The 18809-nt window shown below is 36.4% G+C and overlaps 1 protein-coding gene across 1 annotated transcript in view; it reads left to right on the top strand.

Moving 5' to 3' along the window:
• The window catches only part of Itga1 (integrin subunit alpha 1), a 139790-nt gene that overhangs the window by 43967 nt on the left and 77014 nt on the right, over window positions 1-18809 (top strand). The window contains exon 2 of the mRNA XM_048368185.1: window positions 12872-12992. Coding sequence (XP_048224142.1) covers window positions 12872-12992 — 121 coding nt within the window. The remainder of the gene's footprint in view (window positions 1-12871; window positions 12993-18809) is intronic.

The raw sequence follows: 18809 nt of genomic DNA, 5'->3' as shown, positions 1-18809 counted from the left end.
CTGTAACCCTTTGTATATTACTTTGACAATAAAAAAGTTAAATTTTACCATCTCTAATGTTCTGTTACACACAAAAAAAAAAAGAAAAAGAAAAGAGAAAGCAGAGGGCAAAAAGGCAAACTTCTCAGATAAATTATCTGCCTAAGAATCATCTTGAATGTCTTATACATTTCCTTTTCCCTTTCATAGGCAAATACTTAAGTCGTAGTTACACATATCTACACATTGTTTCCCAGACATATGTATTACCTCTAAAAATAATGTAAATATTTATGACCAATGAGAAGGAATAAATGGTATGAAGAGTTAAACTACCTTGGTCATATGCTAGGCATTGTGCTAGGCATTGAGGATGAATATTAGTTCCTAACATTACATAGTTGAAAGAACAACGGTACAACTTGCTATCTGGAATACAGCATTATATATTGCACAAGATGACAACTGTGTAAAAGTTCTATAGGAACAAAGAGAACGAATGACTATTCCGTGGAGGGAGTTAAGGAGGATAATATGGCCTTTAAAAATGAAGATATGGCCACACTGAAAGGTAAAGAAAGCTATTTAAAGAAGAGTAGAGAACTTTTTAAGACTACAGACAATCTTCAAGATGGTTAGGGGAACTGCTAATATTAGGGAGTATCCATCACTTGACAGTCTTAGTCAGTTGTAGTGATGAGATTGGAAATGGGGAATGAAGCATCATTTTAACAGGATTAACATTGCCCTTTATGGAAGAAGATAGCATTTATTGGATGCTGTGGAGTTATCCAAGAACAGAACAGTATTGTACCCACCAGATACGTGTTTTTAAAAATACCCATTTGACAACAGAAAGGAATTCATAGATACTCGTGTGTGTGTGTGTGTGTGTGTGTGTGTGTGTGTGTGTGAGTGAGTTTTAAAAAAGGAAATTCATTTAGTTTTCATGGTCAAAAGTTTCCATTGGTTCCATTGTGCTAATTTATGCCCTTAAAAAAAGCACAAATAGCTGGATGCTGGTGGCTCATGCCTGTAATCCTAGCTATTCAGAAGGCTACGATTTGAGGATCTCTGTACAAAGTCAACACAGGCAGGAAATGCCATGAGACTCTTATCTCCAATTAACTACCAAAAAATCCATAAGTGGACTTGTGGCTCAAGTGGTGGTGTGCTGGCATTGAGCAGAAAAGCTCAGAGACCGTGCCCAAGTCTTGAGCTCATGCCCCAGAATTGGCACACACACACACACACACACACACACACACACACACGTGAAAAAGTAGGCAGCGATTCTGTAATACATAAAATAGTGGGAAATTATTAAAGTCAGTCAGAACGTTTTGCAAAATTGCAATTTTTGAGGAATATTGTTCATTATACTTTCTCATTTATCTGCATAAATCTTGCCATATCCTAATGATCTTTTCTAATAATAGTAACAGCTCCTTGGCATTACTTACTTTTATCTTTGTGTGTTTATATTTTCTTTATATTCTTGGAAATAGATATTTAATTGACTTGGAACAAGTTGAGAAATTCTAAATTGAGTGATGATGTATTTCTTTTGGCAGTTCCCTGAATGCTTAGTGTTCAAGATATAGTAGTGGCCAGCTTACTTTCTTATTTCTTAAATGTTTCTCCAACTAAAGAATTATGGGTGTCTGAGTTTAAAAAAAATTTTTTTAATGTCTGGCAGTCTCTGAACAAGCAATGTTCTATCCAGACTAACAAGCATGGAACTAGGATTTGACATAAGAAACCACTGAAAAACTGCAGGACTTATGGAAAGAATTTGTTGCAGTACGTTTGTTTAAGGAGACAGTGAAATTTAAGTAATTACAGCATCAATTTTATCTTCGGCTATTTTTGCCCTGGATGTTTGACACATAGTGATGCATATCCAAATGTGAATGTGAAGTAACAGCTCCAATGAAATATACTCTTTAAAAATGTTATTGTAGGGCTGGGAATGTGACCTAGTGGTAGAGTGCTCAACTCGTATACATGAAGCTCTGGGTTCGATTCCTCAGCACCACATATATAGAAAAAGCCAGAAGTGGTTCTGTGGCTCAAGTGGCAGAGTGCTAGCCTTGAGCAAAAAGAAGCCAGGGACAGTGCTCAGGCCTTGAGTTCAAGCCCCAAGACTGGCAAAAAAAAATGTTATTGTAAAGCTGATGTACAGAAGGGTTACAGTTATACGATTCAGGTAATGAGTGCATTTCCCGTTGGACAGTCTCGCCCTCTCCCTCATTCTCTCCCAGATTTTCCCCTTCCAACATTACTGATTAATTAATAATTCCAGGTGTAATTAGTTGTCTTTCACTGTCTATTGGGTTTGTTTGTGGACTTATAGGCACATTCTTGTTATTACAAATGAGGGATACAGTGCAACCTATGTTTCTTTGGGTCTAGCTTATCACATAGTATAATTTTTTCCAGGTCCTTTCATTTCCTTACAAATGGGACAATGTCATTCTTTCTGATGGAAGCATAGAATTCTATTGTGTATAATCTATTCTTGTCTGGATTTCTGCCAGTCTGTTTTCACTTTGCCTTCCTGTATCTCTTTCTTTTTCTGATTATGCCTACTCAACCTTCAGCTGCTTCCCCCTTTCCTTGCTATCAGAATGCCTAATAATATTGAGACTGTAGAGAATAAGAAACAGAACATAATAACAGAGACCATCCATTCAAGTCATCTTATTTTTGTCTTCTTTCATTTCAAATAAACAAGAAGGAAGTTGTGCTTATTCTGATTCAGGGTCAAAACCATTATAACATACGGCGAGTTAAATGAAAGTAAAAGAAGTATTAGAGAAAAGCAAGATGTCAACTCATCTTCAAATGGCAATGGTAATCACATATTTATATATTTATTTAAAGCATATTTATATAAAGCATATATTTATATAAAGCATATTTATATAAAACAATACAAGCCAACAATGAAAGTATGAAGATTAATATAACAAGTCTGAATAATCCACTACCCAGCTTTGTGAAATGTACCCATTTTCTTAAAACTTTGTTTTTCATAAGAAATTAAACTTCATGGTGATTTTAGAGAAAGTCTAATAATAAGCAGATCTCTTCTTCATGCATAGTCAGAGCCAACCAGGATATAATTGAATCAGAATGGGACAAAGATAAGAAGTGAAACTTATATTGAACCCTAAACTAGGCTGCCTTATTCTTCAGCACCAGATCACAGTCTAGCTCAGGAGGGGGCAAAAAGCATTTTTTATGCAACCAGATTCATTTCTAACAAAATAAATAAAAGTCTGGCCTACTCACCAGTTCGTTCTTACAGAATCATTAGATCAGGAGTGCTACAATTAATGATATCCTTCCTTCATGGAAGGAACCACTGTATTAGAAAGTAAGCATTTTCCTCTAAACCTACAAATATGAGCCACATTTTTTTCTCCTTTTGGACTCCATTCTCCTTATCCTTTTCCCAGGTCAGAGGTAGGGTCTACCTTGAATTTAAGATCCTTTATATAACAAGTGCTTAGTAACTAGTGCTGAGATTCTGAGCATCAGAATGCTTCCTTTTAAGGAAAATATTGGCTGCCATTCTTGAGGATATTGACTGTAACATCTGTATTTACTTCCATTTCAAGACACTCAAGTGGGATAATGGAAAGAATGTAAAAGATGATGCTACCAGATAGGAATAGAGTTTAGACCCAAGGATGTTACTGTTCAACTAATGTTTTTAAGTGCTAAAAGATGATCATGGTCTTAGCAACAATCATCACTAAGAAACAAACTTTAGATTTATCTCAAAACAGAAAAGAAAGCATCATAAAGGTATGGTTTTCCTCTAGGAAGGAAATATCATTCTAAAGGCCCTGGCCTTCTGAATTATTTCAACATTCCAGGCTACTGAGACTTTGCTTCATTTCCCATAAACAGACCCTAAGCCCTTTAAATACTTTCTGATTTATTTCCCAAATGTTTTCAGGTGAACAACAAATCATGTTCATTTGGCCTACGTTATTTCCTCTTGATACTCTGGACAAGTTTGAAGTTGAGCAGAAATACCAAAAATCTTTTGAATGAAGAAAATGTTTGGTAGTAAATGATATAATGGAAAATTACTGTAATAAGTAGCTGGGGTGGAAGAAAAATTATACAGAGTCATATTAGACTAAGTGGCAGTGTGTTCTTAGGGACAGCATTGATCTACACAGACAAAAAATAGCCTGTTCAAAGGTATAGATGAATCAATAATGATACTTCTTCGTATTTAGAATATGAAATTCCTAGTTAAAATTGTAAGATGAACAGTTTCCTGATGGATGTGAGTTTGGGTTCTTGTATATTGCCAGAGATTGTACCAGACTTTATTATGTTAGATTCAAGAATTTAAAATTAATTTATTAGTGCTAATAATGACAGTCCAAGTGTTAAATCAGAAAAAGTTTGGATAGATGTACTATTGAGGGCTAAACAAGTCTATTAGTAAATAAAGTAAAATGTGCACTATTAATAAATAAATGTCCCTTTATTAACAGATTCATTTCAATAATTTTTATTAACTTACATAGTTTTCTCAGGGAAATCCATAAGCCAGAAATATTGCTGGTTCTGACCATATTTTTGTTAATAAGCATAACAGGTAGTTTTGTGAATCAAGAAAGCAAAAGTTAAAGAAAGGCAATTCCATTTCCTAATTTCCATAAACACAACAGGATAGTTTTGTAGCTGTGCCTTCCCTTAATTTACTTACTTGGACATATGTATGTATGACTTGCAAAAATCTACTCCCAAGTCACACAAAAATGATGAAGAGAATCAATAATGGAATCTCTTAGCTGCTGCAACTTGAAATTACAAGTCAAGACTTCTATGTGAATTGAAAATAATTTTTATTCCTGTTTATTACCTCTTCCCTCTTCTGACCCTCAGAAGTACCCGTGGTTCCTAATAATATAAATAGCTTTAAGATTGTCACTGTCTTACTGTCATACACACACACACACACACACACACACACACACACACACACACACACACCCCTGAGGAGATATTATACGTAAAATATGTAAATTAATAAAATTCATTGGAGGCATTCTAGCAACAACGGTTATTTGAGTTTTTCCATATCCTAAGATTGCATAGCTCCTATTTCTGAATAAACGTTTGGCTGGGATGCCACCCTGCTTTGTTTTGAAGTGTAATGGGCCTTTCCATATGCAGTGCTCATGCTGCGTGGTGCAGAAATAATGAGTTCAGCTCTGAGGATGCCAAGGCAGCTGCAGAACAGAGTCCAAGGCTCATGTTGTGCACACAAATGCATGAGTTGTGTTTCCACAGTAGGATGCAGGGACTCCTGAGGTTCGGCAGCTTTTATATCCTCTAAAACACAGACCTAGAAGATGAAGCTGACAGGGTGGAGGGGGGTGAGCTCTGAGACTGATGGAAAATTTCTGACAAGAGTGGGGACAGTGTGAATGGCACTGGCAGAGCTGAAATCATGAGGAGTGGGAGGACATGGGCAGTGAGCAGACATTTGTAGACACTACGAGGAAAAATACTCATCTTGGAAAAAATACTCAAATAGAAACATTTTCAAGGGGAATTTTTGTTTGGCTTTGTTTTTGTTGCCAGTCCTGGGGCTTGAACTTGGGGCCTGAGCACTATCCCTGGCTTCTTTTTGCTCAAGGCTAGCACTCTGCCACTTGAGCCACAGTGCCACTTCTGGCCGTTTTCTATATATGTGTTGCTGGGGAATTGAACTCAGGACTTCATGTATACGAGGTGAGCACTTTACCACTAGGCCATATTCCCAGCCCCTCAAGGGGAATTTTTAACCAAGGATGATTGGCAAACATTCTGATGGAATTTAACATTATGCATTTGCACATAGGAATGGGGACAGTTCTAGCCAGGATGGCTGCTGTACTGACAATCCTTATTTTTCTAATATACCTTGTTCCACTGAACAAACTTGTATGAAACACCAACTACGTGCCAAGACTTTGCTTTCATGCCTACTTCCCATCTAACTGTATTCAAATATATGCATGCACACACACTCACTTTGAAGCTTAAACACAATTTATTAACAACTGTAGGCACACAGGACTCTAGAAGTAAAGCCAAAACTGTTCATTCCCTACAAGCTGCAGTTACAAAGCAGCTTCACAGAATGAACTGAAAATGTTTATTTCACTTGGCTTCTGTAGCCTGGCTGAAGGAGGTAAATATCATGCTGACATATGACATCATTTCTGATGAAAGCACTCTGGATGGTGGGATTTATTGAGCCAGATTTTCTTTTTATGTCACTGTAAAGGGAAGTTCCAGTTGTCTCTGTAGGAAACACTGAAATAGATATATTATTTCTTGCAGCAAATATGGATATCCTATATTTGAGGTTATGTTGGCTTACGTTTATTCTATCCTATTTAGTCTAGGCTCTATTATGGTTTTATTTTCCTTCTTTATTTCCTATACCTTTATTACTGGAGAGTTTTGAGTTCTCTTTCTCACAATTTAAATGCTATAAAATCAGTCATCTCACTGTTCAAATAAATTAGAATTATACAGTAATATAGTGTTTTGGTTCAGATTCAGTTATACTCCCAGTCTTTTTAAATCAAAATTGAGATCTATTTACTTAACCTATTAAGAATAAACTAACTGATATTTAAGACCCACATATAATAAAAACTCTGTTATAGTAAAAGTGTTTTGTTACCTATTGCAAAGTAGAGAGAAGAGCTTTCAACTTTTATTGGCTTATCATTAAAATATTTTTCTTAAGCTGGGCATGATGGTTTATTCCAGTAATTCCAGCCCTTCGGGACCAAAAATTAGGAAGACTGGACCTCAAGGGAAGTCCAATAAAAAAGCAGAACCTATCTCATAAAATAAATTGGGTATAATGGCACATATCTGTAATTTCATCTAAGCAGGAGGCATAGGTAGGAAGACCACAGAAAAATAACTAAAAGCAATAGGGCTGGAAGAGATGTGGCCCAAGTACCAGATCCTGATTTCAAACTTGAACTCCCTCTATAGATACTTCCATTCCCTTAGACTGCCTCAAAATTGAATGTTTGTTATCAAATCTTAAAAGAAAAAAATCCATAAATTACAGGATCACATTATTCCATGTAATGAGCTTAAAGAACCTTGTGTGTTTATATGTGTGTGAGCTAGCATGAACACCAGAAGGTATTGGGCGCGAGATGCATGGGCTCAGGCATAGAGAGGCTCTGCTCTCTGCACCACAGCTGTGCTCTCATATTCTCAGATGCTCAGATTGTGGGTTAAGTATCATAGCCTGAATATACTAGAGTAGAAAGGGTCACTGAATTATCTTGTCCTTGGCATAGACTTGTAATTCTTGCAACAAGCTAGCCAGGAGTAAAATGCTAGAGGAGTGAAAGAAGACTGCTGGATGCTGGATCAGATCCAGAGTGGTATTCAGGAACTGAGTTGAAAATCCAAGGGAGCTACTTACAAAAGTAGCTGTTATATACAGCCCTCTTCCTTGGCTAACCTCTCCACTTGGAAGGTCTAACATTGTGTCGTTAATTTTTTATACATACATACTTCATTATAGCCATGTTCAGAAGTAGGGAATTTCAGTACATCTGTGTCACATCTATATCAGTTTCTAAGATTAAATACTCATCAGATTAAGATAAACAGACCCTTTGAAGAAAATCTCAACTGCAAGATGGTGAATTAACTCTGGGTTTTACCTATGGATTCCATTAAATCATTCATTAAGAGTTCATATACTGTAATGAATGATTTGTATTTGTAGCAGCAGCCTGCATGTCACCGGTGAGCTCATTTTAAACAGGATAAATAGAGGCTGTTTTGGTGAGAACACCTCTGGTACTTTATTTATATTTTTCGAGTCCTGGGGCTTGAACTCTAGGCCTGGGCACTGTCCCTGAGCAGCTTTTTGCTCAAAGCTATCTCTCTGCCACTTGAGACACAATACCACTTCTGCCGTTTTCTGATTTTTAATTTGGGGATAAGCTCTCCTGGCCTTTCCTGGCTTTGTACCATGGTCCTTAGATCTCAAATTCCTGAGTATCTGAGAGTACAGGTGTGAGCCACTAGCTGCTCTAGTACTTTCTAACAAGGCTGCAAGCTCTGTGGGAGCCAGAGCATCATTGCATTGTGACTATGCTTCCGTTGTCTAACACATGTCTCGGGTAAAGTTTTGATTATATTTATAGAATTAGCTGGTTCGTATATCTCCCAAGATCACTTTCTTCCTATACCATCAAGAGATTTATTTATTTGAAAAGGGCTCATTCCCTATACAAAATGCAGTTAATATCTATTTTCTCCCTTAACCTTGTATCTTTCATTTGTTGGATCAAACATTATGATAATTATATGATTTCTTTTTCTAGCAAGTTATTAAAGAAGGCAATGACATATTAGTATTTCTCCCTTGTCAACATTTATTTATTTGACACTTTCTGGCCTGAGGCTCAGAATTTAAATATTTCTAACTGGATATTGCTAGAATAGGATTGACTCCTTTCTTTATGAAACAAGCAAGCAAGTAGGCTACAGTGACTCTTCCTAGAACTCAAGGATCTAAGGAGAAAGGCATGATTTTCACCATAATCCACAGTTAAATGTGGCTAAGATTCTGACACTCATTCATTTTTTTACTAGCTCTTCCCTCAAACTCCAAGGCAGTCCTTACAGGCAATTCATGGCTGCCAGGGGCCTTTTGAGGGTTGTATTGAACTGGTTTATTATTTGTGTTATTAATCTGACCAACTGAATAGTGCTTCAATTACAGAAAGTCAATGACTTTCAGAAGACCATTGTTGAACTCCTTCCTGTCATTAATGCAGTCTGGCCTTAGGTAAGCACTCAACTTCTCTGAGCTTCTATTTCTTCACACACACACACACACACACACACACACACACACACACACACACCACAACACATCTATGACTGCTGCTCTGCCTAGTCTCCACAGGCTACTGAACAACTCAATATCACTATTTATAAGAACATTTAAAATTTGTTATTATCTTTAAATAGTTGTATAAAGGAGATGCCATTTAATAAAGCATGAATATAACACATTTTGATCAGTTTCAACCCCTTCAACATTCTCATCTACCTTTGGCCCACTCCTTCCCTTACTTTTCTTAATTATAATGGGATATGCAATGAATTCTTGACTGTATTCTTTCCCCTTCCTCCATCTTTCCTGTCCCAGTGGTACCACCCTCTCTTGCATGTGCCCATGTCTTCTGATTTGTTGGGCTTTGACTAGTCTTTCTAGACTAGTTTAAGCTCTCCATAGAATCTGTCATACTTCAGTAAATTCATTTGTTTGTTGTTTTTTTTTTAAATTTTTATTGTCAAATTGATGTACAGAGAGGTTCCAGTTTCATACGTTAGGCATTGGATACATTTCTTGTACTGTTTATTACCTCCTCCCTCATTCCCCCCTCTCCTCTCCCCCTTTCCCTTTCTCCCCATAAGTTGTTCAGTTGATTTACACCAAACAGTTTTGCAAGTATTGATTTTGTAGTCGTTTGTCTTTTTACCCTGTGTCTCTCGATTTTGGTATCCCTTTCAGTTTCCTAGTTCTAATCAGTAAATTCATTTGTAACCACTTGCGTATTGCCTAGTGTGCTTACTTGTAGATTTATAGGCATATTCTATCTACCACAAATGAGGGAAATCGTGAAATATTTCTTTCTCTGGGTCTGCCTTACTTCACTTAATATATTTTTTTCCAAATCTTTCCATTTCCTTATAAATGATACAATATCATTTTCCTAATGGATGAGTAAAAATCCTCTGTGTATATATACCATATTTTCTTGATCCATTTATCTACTGAGCGGCATCTGGGCTGATTCCATGCCTTGTCTATGGTGAATATCGCTGCAATGAACATGGTTGTGTTGGTGGCTTTACTTTAACCTTGTTTATGTTCTGTTGGATAAATGCCTAGGAGGGTAATTGCTGGGTGATAGGGTAGTTCTATACTTAGCTTTTTGAGAAACCTTTATACTGCTTCCCAGAGTAGTTAAACAAGTTTACATTTCCACCAACAGTGTATTAATTGAATTCCCATTTGTCTGCAAAGCAGAAAATGCCCCTAGAGTATATATCATATCCCTGTTTCTCTCATTTGGCTGTCTTACACATACATTTCATCCTGGTGAGAAGAAATTGCACACACAAAATGACTTATTTTGCAGCAGGTACCCTTCAATATAAATCTCATCTTCCTTTTGCACTTTTGACTAATATTTGTGGCACATGTTTTGAAGAGGAACAGACATTTTTAATTTTTTACCACCTAAAAATATGCTTCAACTGAAGTCCCTCAAGCTTGATCTGAGATCTGTAACCATGTCATCTCTCCTTAGGCAACTTTTCACTAATTTTCAGTCCATTGCCATTGCCAGTGAAGATCATCTTTCTACTCAGATTTGCCACTGAGGAGATAGAATGACATAAGCTAACTCTAATTCATTACATGGGCATTTCTTCTAACAGCATCCCTGTGTTATCTTTTATTAGTCTTTCCAGTTTTAGACCTAGGATATATAAATGCTGAATCAATGAAAATGGTGATTAATGCTATATATTATAGAATCCTATTCTTGGTATTTCTAAACTCCTCTCTTCCCATCACATAATGGTGGTAAGAATGGAATTTAATTCTAGGGTGTCAACAAGTTTAATGGGATAAAACATATGAGGAATGATGAAAAGTATACGATCTAATTATTAGTAACTGAATGTTTCTCTTGCTGGTACATGTAAAATAAATATTTACTTTTCACATAGAAGGTTATAGTCTAGGATTTATTCCTCATTATTTTTTCTAATCTTTCCCAGTGTTGCTCCTTAAGCCAACACCATTAGCTTTGTTTTGTTTTATGATTTTGATTTTTAAAATTATTATTTTTTGCTTTGGTCGAGTATAAGCATGGTTTTGCTTTTATTCTGGTACATAGCATTCCAAGGAAATAGTATAATAAAATGAACATTGAACCAAAAGTTAGGGGAAGCTGCTTTTACAGTTTAATCATTCCTTTAAATCAAAAGAACAAGATGTAAACTATTTTTCAAATGTCATCTCCTGTGCTTTTGCCTTCTTGGTGCCTCAGAAAACATGAAAGAAACTGATTTACAATCACTTAGGGAACCGTGCCTGTAGAATTCTAAGGACAGGAAGTTTTAAAATTAAGCAACACACCCCGCACATTCCATACAATATGTAAAATAAATAGGCCCAAAAAGGAACTCAAAAGTTTTTAGTCTTCAGTAGAAGGGGTATGAAAAGTGGCCATTGAGAAGGCATTTACTAAGGATGATATATGATGTGCTGGAAACATCATTCCAGAGAATAAAATTGAATTTGTCAAAAAAAAGTTATTTTTTTCCTTTATGTCTAAAGCCTCAGATCCTGTGAGCCCCTCACCAGGCTAGAGATGCTCGTTCAGGATGTCTCAGCATGACCTGAGTTTTCAGAAGCTGCCATTCTTTGAGCCATAGTTGGTGCCCAGCCTCCTTTTGTTTGTTAATTTTGTTCTCGTCCTTATCATTGAACAACTGTTTTTAGATAAGGGCCAATTCCAGAACAATTTGGAAGTATCTGAAGATATTTTTGAACCTCAAAATTACTGTTACTGGCATCACATGTGTGGGTGGGAGCCAAGGATATTGCTAAAAGTTCAACTGAAGATAACTTTAGGATGTGTCACATTTTTATAAGATCATGCTCTTTAGAAAAATTCGTTATGTTTAAGAGGGAGTATTATGGAAAGTCAACTTTAAAAACCAGGATGAAATAAAGAATTTGGCACCACCTATCTGAGGGTTTGAGTCCTCATATCATAACATTTTAATGTGACAATCTCATTTATGAAAGGATTTCTACTGTCTGTTCTACAATGAAACCAAACATGATTAGCTTTCATTGAATGCATAGCATGTGGCAAGCATTGGACAAACTTTCAGATGCGTCATCTAATTTGATCTCAGAAGCAACCTGAGAGGTAATCAGCATCTCCACATTATAAAGGGGCTTCAACATCTAGTAAAAACTTCCACTCCTGCTTGATTCAGGAAGGGAAGGAAAATATAGCTCATGTAGACACAGGAAGCCATGTAGGTAGAAACAGCCTGCTTTGCCTTCCCCTTTGGAAGGAGCAAGGAGAAAGATTGTTCTCATCAGGTCTTAAAGGCAACTGCGTAGGTCCTTTACAGTTAAAATGGGGAAATGAAGCTGTTTATAATTTCTGATGGCCATGATTTACAGAAAGGGTAACTGCTAGGAAACTTGTTGTAACTCTATTAGTCATGAGTTTCTGTGACTCTTTCCCACACAGTCTTGAGGTTTTTACTTCTGGAAATGGTACAGACACTAAATTGCCAAGGAGTTTTGTTTCACTGTTAGCATACATATTTTTTGACTTTTCAATTAACAATACAGTTAATGTCAGAAGTTTTAAAATGTTCATCCTTTGAGTTTCATTGCTCTTAATTAATTAATTAATTAATTAATTAATTTTTTTTGCCAATCCTGGGGCTTGGACTCAGGGTTTGAGCATTTCCCTGGCTTCGTTTTTTTTTTTTTTTTTTTTTTTTTTTTTTTTGCTCAAGGCTAGCACTCTGCCACTTGAGCCACAGCATCACTTCTGGCCGTATTCTGTATATGTGGTGCTGGAGAAATGAACCCAGGGCTTCTTGTATACAAGGCGAGCACTCTTGCCACTAGGCCATATCTCCAGCCCCTGCTCTTATTTTAAATAAAATCAGTTTTCAGTTGTATCCTCAAGAATGCCTTAATTCGAAATGCGCTAATTCAAAGCACAATGGACTTTAACTTTGTGTAACTGGCCTTTGTTTCTCCAAGTTCTTCTAGGTGTCTGCAAATCCTTCAATGTTGATGTGAAGAATTCAATGAGTTTCAAGGGTTCAGTGGAGGACATGTTTGGATACACAGTTCAACAATATGAAAATGAAGAAGGAAAATGGTAAGAGTTTGGGTTTTGTTGTTGTTTGGATATTTTACAAAGTAAATGGAAACTATTATGTGGCTATAGATAGTTTTATGAATGAAACTTCAATGGGATGAATCATATTTTCTAGAAAATGCAGGCAAGTCATTTCTTAGTTTGCAAACTAAGAAAAGTCATTTCGCATTGGTTATAATACTAAAGAAAGAGACAGGCCTCTATATCTACCAGATAACAGGAACCTATCAGCCTAGTAATTATAATTTCACAAATTATGTAATTTTCTTTATGATTTAGACTTGGTTACTTGGTAATAATCCTTCAAAGATTTGAGTTCTTCCATTTTTCTGAGTATGAATATTGAGCACTAGGTTTATGCTAGAATTGATATGTATTCACAGTTTCTTTTTTTATGTTGAATAGGTAAAGATGAATATCATTCTTGTAAACAGTAGACCCTAATGGGAATTACATCTGTCATGCAATGCAGTGAGCTCTGCTTCAGGGAGAATACTGTACGGACTTGCTGGTCTCTGCTTCGTGCATTGCTCAGTTATATCATATACTGTTCTCAAAAATTTGCCCATCATATTAATACATATAAACATCCACTTTCACTAATTACTAAAAATATATAAACTAAAGAGAAATATTGTAAATAGCAAGCTTTAGAGATAAACCACTTACTTACATGTCTGTTTTTTTAAGTAGTCATATGTTAACTTGATGAAATTTCATTTTCCTTTGTCATTTCATTCTTAGTATAAACCACTTCCCCCATTTAAGCCCTCTCTTTCTGATCTTAGTTAACTATGTTCAGACAGCATCTGATTATCTGAATGGGACTTAGTAAAGCAAAAGTTTTATATCTCTTCCTAGCAACTGTAGTGCAAACACTTGATCTCTTCAATCTCTGTCTCATTTTTAAGTTCCCAGCCTTGTGTGAGATTTCTAGCCTTTGACTTCTCCAATTCTATCCTCTCAAGATACAGAAGGCCAAGAAATGAGAAGTGAGAATTCAGCCCCCAGGGAGGTTTTTATATCATGATATATTTCTGCCCCCAAATCATGTTTCCGAGGTGAAGGTGTAGATGACTGGGATGGGAGTGGGGGTAGCAGACCAGTGTTAGGAAAGAAACAAGAGTTACATTGGCCAATAAGAGTAAGTCCTCTTTTTTTTTTTTTTTTTTTTTTTTTTTTTTTTTTTTTTAACAACCCAGACTGTTCCTTTAATGAGTTCCTTTAATGACCATAAACTGACATCTCATGCCTGGTCATACCAAAAAAACCCAAACTGTGCATAAATGATAGAAGTTTAACATAAGCAATAGGAATTTTCAGGGGATAAAGATAACTTGCTAAACAGATTCATGAACTGTCATAAGATAATTAAGACAAAGGAAAATGAACTAAAGGACAGAGAACAATGACAGTAAAAAAAAAAAGAATAAGGCTGTGAAAAATGTTTCTAATGGTCTGTCTGAACGAAGCTAAAATGTATTAAAGCATTCAGAATTTTATACATATTTGTGAAACAACATCGTTTTACTCCCTTTAAATAGATGTACAAATGATTTACCATTTAACAAAGTAGTTTAACCAATGGTGATAAATGTAATATATACTTAGTTTGGCTAAGTAAGTGAATCTAGTTGAACATCTGTTAGCATCAATGAAAAATAGTGACATAAAATTATTTTTTAAAAGATACTATCCTAGAGAAAGGCTGTTACTTAGAGTTAAAAATAAGTCTCAGGTTTTTGTTTTTTTAACTCCCCCCCCCCCCCAACATAAGCCAACCTCAGGCCTTTTCCTTTATTAGGCCTGCTTTAAAAGTCACTGTTGATAACCATTCTGGTAACTGTTGTTTGTACCAGACTTTACATATTAATATGTGTGTGAGGGCTTCTAAGCATATTTAATGTGCATAGATATCAGCCACCTAGTTCCATTTGGATGTTCCATATCTACAATGACTCTATGGAAAAGTTGTGAAAAGTCAGAGCAATCAAATGATGTGACTAACTGAATTAGTAAGCAAGCAGTCTTTACTAGCTAAATTGCCAAGCCTTTAGAGGATGACATGGTACAAGCCTAACCTAAAGACACCCAGGCACTGGTGATGTAAAATAAATTGTAGAAAGGTGTTTGGATATATTATACTTGTTTATACAACCAGATAAAACACAGACTTAAACTGAGAAATACACTGTGAAGTAACTGACATACTTTGGGAAACATGGACTTTGTTATTTAATTTTCTTTAAGGGTGAGCATCTTTATAAATCATATTTACTGCTATTTTTTAGAAGTTTATCCAAGGTACTTTAAAAAAATATCAGGCTGACACATCTTACCTCATGGCTGTAGTATGTCTAAAGAAGGAGCATTTGTTGGCCCATTAGAAGTTTTGTCTTTATGCTTTAAAAAGCATTGCTTTACTTCTTTTGGAAGAATTAAAACATCAGAGCAAAGCTATTCTTATCCCTTTTCCCTTCCAGGAGTTTATTGTGAAATGTAATTTACTTTACTTTTTTTTTTCCTCAGAAACCACACATTTTCTTGGTAGCAGCACATGGCCTACCTCTGATTAAGATCAGGATTTGTTCATTTATGGTTAGCATGAACTGTGGCATCCAAGTAATAGCAAAGTGGTTGAGAAGAATTCAGAGTGTAATTGGTTTAATAATTTTGCTTTGAAGAGAAGAAACTTAAATGTTCTCAGCGTGGCATAGCATCTTCCAGACTTCCAGACTCAGGATAGTCATCAGCATGGCAAAGTTATGGGAAAGTCAGTCAGGCAAATGGGCAAACGTAAGATGTGGTTGGGGACTTCCTACTCCTTGCTGGCCCTTCTCCTTTTGTGTCCAATTTTAACTGATGTCAAGCAACCTTTTTTAGAGGCTTCAGTGGGCTTGTCCTCCCAACCTAGATTTTTCAGGTTGCACTGCCATTCATACTCAATCCTCAATCTAATGTACATATGTTTTCCACATGTCTTTCCCTGGAGCTCACTGCATCCTGCCACACAAGGGGACTCATGGCTCATTGACTGATGTCATGTTTCCAACACATTTGTCTTTTAAATAAAACAAGTTCAAGGGCTGGGAATATGGCCTACAGTAGCAAGAGTGCTTGCCTCGGATACATGAAGCCCCAAGTTCAATTCCTCAGCACCACATATATAGAAAATGGGCAGAAGTGGTATTGTGGCTCAAGTGGCAGAGTGCTAGCCTTTAGCAAAAAGAAGCCAGGGACAGTGCTCAGGCCCTGAGTTTAAGGCCCAGGACTGGCAAAACAAAACAAAAAATAAAGTAAAACAAGTTCAAGCTTAAGGAGATAAGACTTATAAAACTGTGTCCTATAGATTTTTAACATAATGTTGATTTTAATGCCTTTTTAAATTGAAATTCCACTTTGTAATTGAAACTTCTCATTCTTTTGGCTCACTCCATTTCCACCTTTCTGCCTTTCATGACCAAAATCATCACTTCAGCTAATGGGAGCTGGTGTAGGGCAGGGGTAGTTACTGTTCTGGTTTCATTCTCTAAGATGATTGAACACCTAGTCTATTTATATTTTTTTGAAAAATTTGACTGATGGGGTGTGTGTCACTCTGAAAGTGACTTTGGTTGACTCTTTTATTAGATGTCAAGAACTTTTTTCCAGGAAACTATCTAATAAAGGGGAAATAGCATGAATATAAAGTAAGGACATCAGAGATCAGCAGCTCGTCAAAGACATGTAATAATGGTAATAATAATTACTTTACGGTGGGGATAGTACTGAGGTTTGAACTCAGTGCTTTGTGCTTACTAAGCAAGCAATTGAGCCACACCTCCAGTACTTCCCACCTCCCTTTTTTTTTTTCTCTAGGTCATTTTTAACATAGGTCTGGACTATGTTCCTCCTACCTATGACCTCCCATATAGCTGGGACCACAAGAATGCACCACCACACCTAGGTTCATTATTCAGCTAGGGTCTCATGAACTTTTTGCTTGGGTTGGCCTTGAGCCATGCTCTTCCTATTTAAGGCCTCCCATGAAGCTAGGATTGCAGGCCTGGGTTACCACACCCAGAGTCAAGAATGTCTATTATGAATTGTAAAAAAATTCTCAGCTTGATATATTTTATTTTAATTGGAACTGCTCATGCAGAAAAGGTATTTCTCTCTCTTTGGAGACTTCAGTGACCCCTTGAGTTTGTCAGGTTTTTCTCTAGAGATCAATAGTAAAAATCCATACTAGTGTTTAATTCCCTTAAACTACAGACAAATGGTTGCAAAATGCCCATATCAAAATGAAGTACTTCTGTTAGAAATAAAATGTAATGAGGCCAACCTGAATCAGGTTTTAAGGTAATAATACTCCTAGTTCATCAAGCAGCATGCCTCAATGTTTCACATGACACTGTGGGTTTCAGTGGGTATTTGTTGTCATTGTCTCCATTTTCTAGACAGGAAACTAGGACTCAGAGAGAAGGTGAATTGACACAGGTTTTATATAGCAATCCTGTGACAGGCCAGGACATGAAGAAACTGGTCTTCTGACTTGCAGCCAGTTCTTTTCTTCGAACAACAAGGATTCCTTAGAACCTCAAGCTAGGGAAATGCCTTCTATGTCAGCCAAAGGCATGTATGACCTTCTGGGCAAGAAAAATATTCAACCTCTAAAAGAAAAAAAAAACACTTCATAATTCAGACTTCTTGCTGATCTAAAATTTCCAGATCAGCTTTATTCAGCTTCATGGGATATTTGACACATTCATTTATTCATTCAAAGAATACATGCAAAATACTATGTTTTGTATTTAGCATTGTTATCTACACTAAGTATATATGAGTGAACAACAACAGCAACAAAAATTCCAACCAAAATCTTACTGTTCATGGAGCTTTTTTTCTACTGGGGAAGGAAGAACACAAAATAAATTATAAGCTTTAAAAACAGGTAGGTTATATCATAGGACGGAATGATTACTTCTGTGAGGCAAAAAGTAGAGCAACATAATGAGATTGGGAATACTGGAGATTTCTGAAATTCCATAAACCCTCTGCTGATGCTTTTCTTGGATCTAGTTATTTTTATGCATCTTGGGAAAAAATGAAGCTTCCTTAGGATTAAAGCAGTATGATACATATAATTTGAAGAGCCACATGCTTGTTGTCAGAGCAAACAGCCCCTAGGAAAATAAACAAAATTGTTTTATATCCTGCTAATCCATTTCTACTATTGGTCCCAACCCCCAGACTTCCTGTCTTAATCTCCAGTAGCACACTCTACCACTTCCTGAACTCTCACGCTTCAGTCTTTGTTTATCCCCAAATATGCAGTAGAACATGGTTCTACTTGCCATCTAAGGTCAGCTTCCAATTACCTCCATTTTTTTCTAAGTGCTTTCTATCATCCTAGAGATGAAATATAATCTCAACTTCCCTGATCCAGTGTGCATGGAAGTTACATTTTGTGTTCTATCTGTCCATACTTCCTGTCGTCTTCTGGTTTTAGCCCTTATTCCTCTGTGTCCACACATTCTCTAGGCAGTCCACAATCTCCCTTTCATTCTGCCTTATCATTCAGTCATGTTCTTACTACTGTAGTGTTCAGGAAATAACTTTTTACCTATTATACAGCTTGTCAGTTGTCCTCTACACACTTACATTTATTCTACTCTGATAATGAAATCTATCTGGAACGGTCTTTATTGATGCAAACACAGACTTGAGCTTCCTTGAGCAGATATAACTCACCTCATCTTGGCTAGAGGGACCTGAATAGCCTGTGTCAGTTTATGTTACTCAGCCCATGACCAGAATCCTAGTGGCTCTCTTTGA

Source organism: Perognathus longimembris, chromosome 19 (genome assembly GCF_023159225.1).
Source record: "Perognathus longimembris pacificus isolate PPM17 chromosome 19, ASM2315922v1, whole genome shotgun sequence".
Classification (NCBI taxonomy): Eukaryota; Metazoa; Chordata; class Mammalia; order Rodentia; family Heteromyidae; genus Perognathus; species Perognathus longimembris.
The sequence above is the reverse complement of the archived record's forward strand: the minus strand, read 5'-3'. Positions and strand labels throughout refer to the sequence as shown.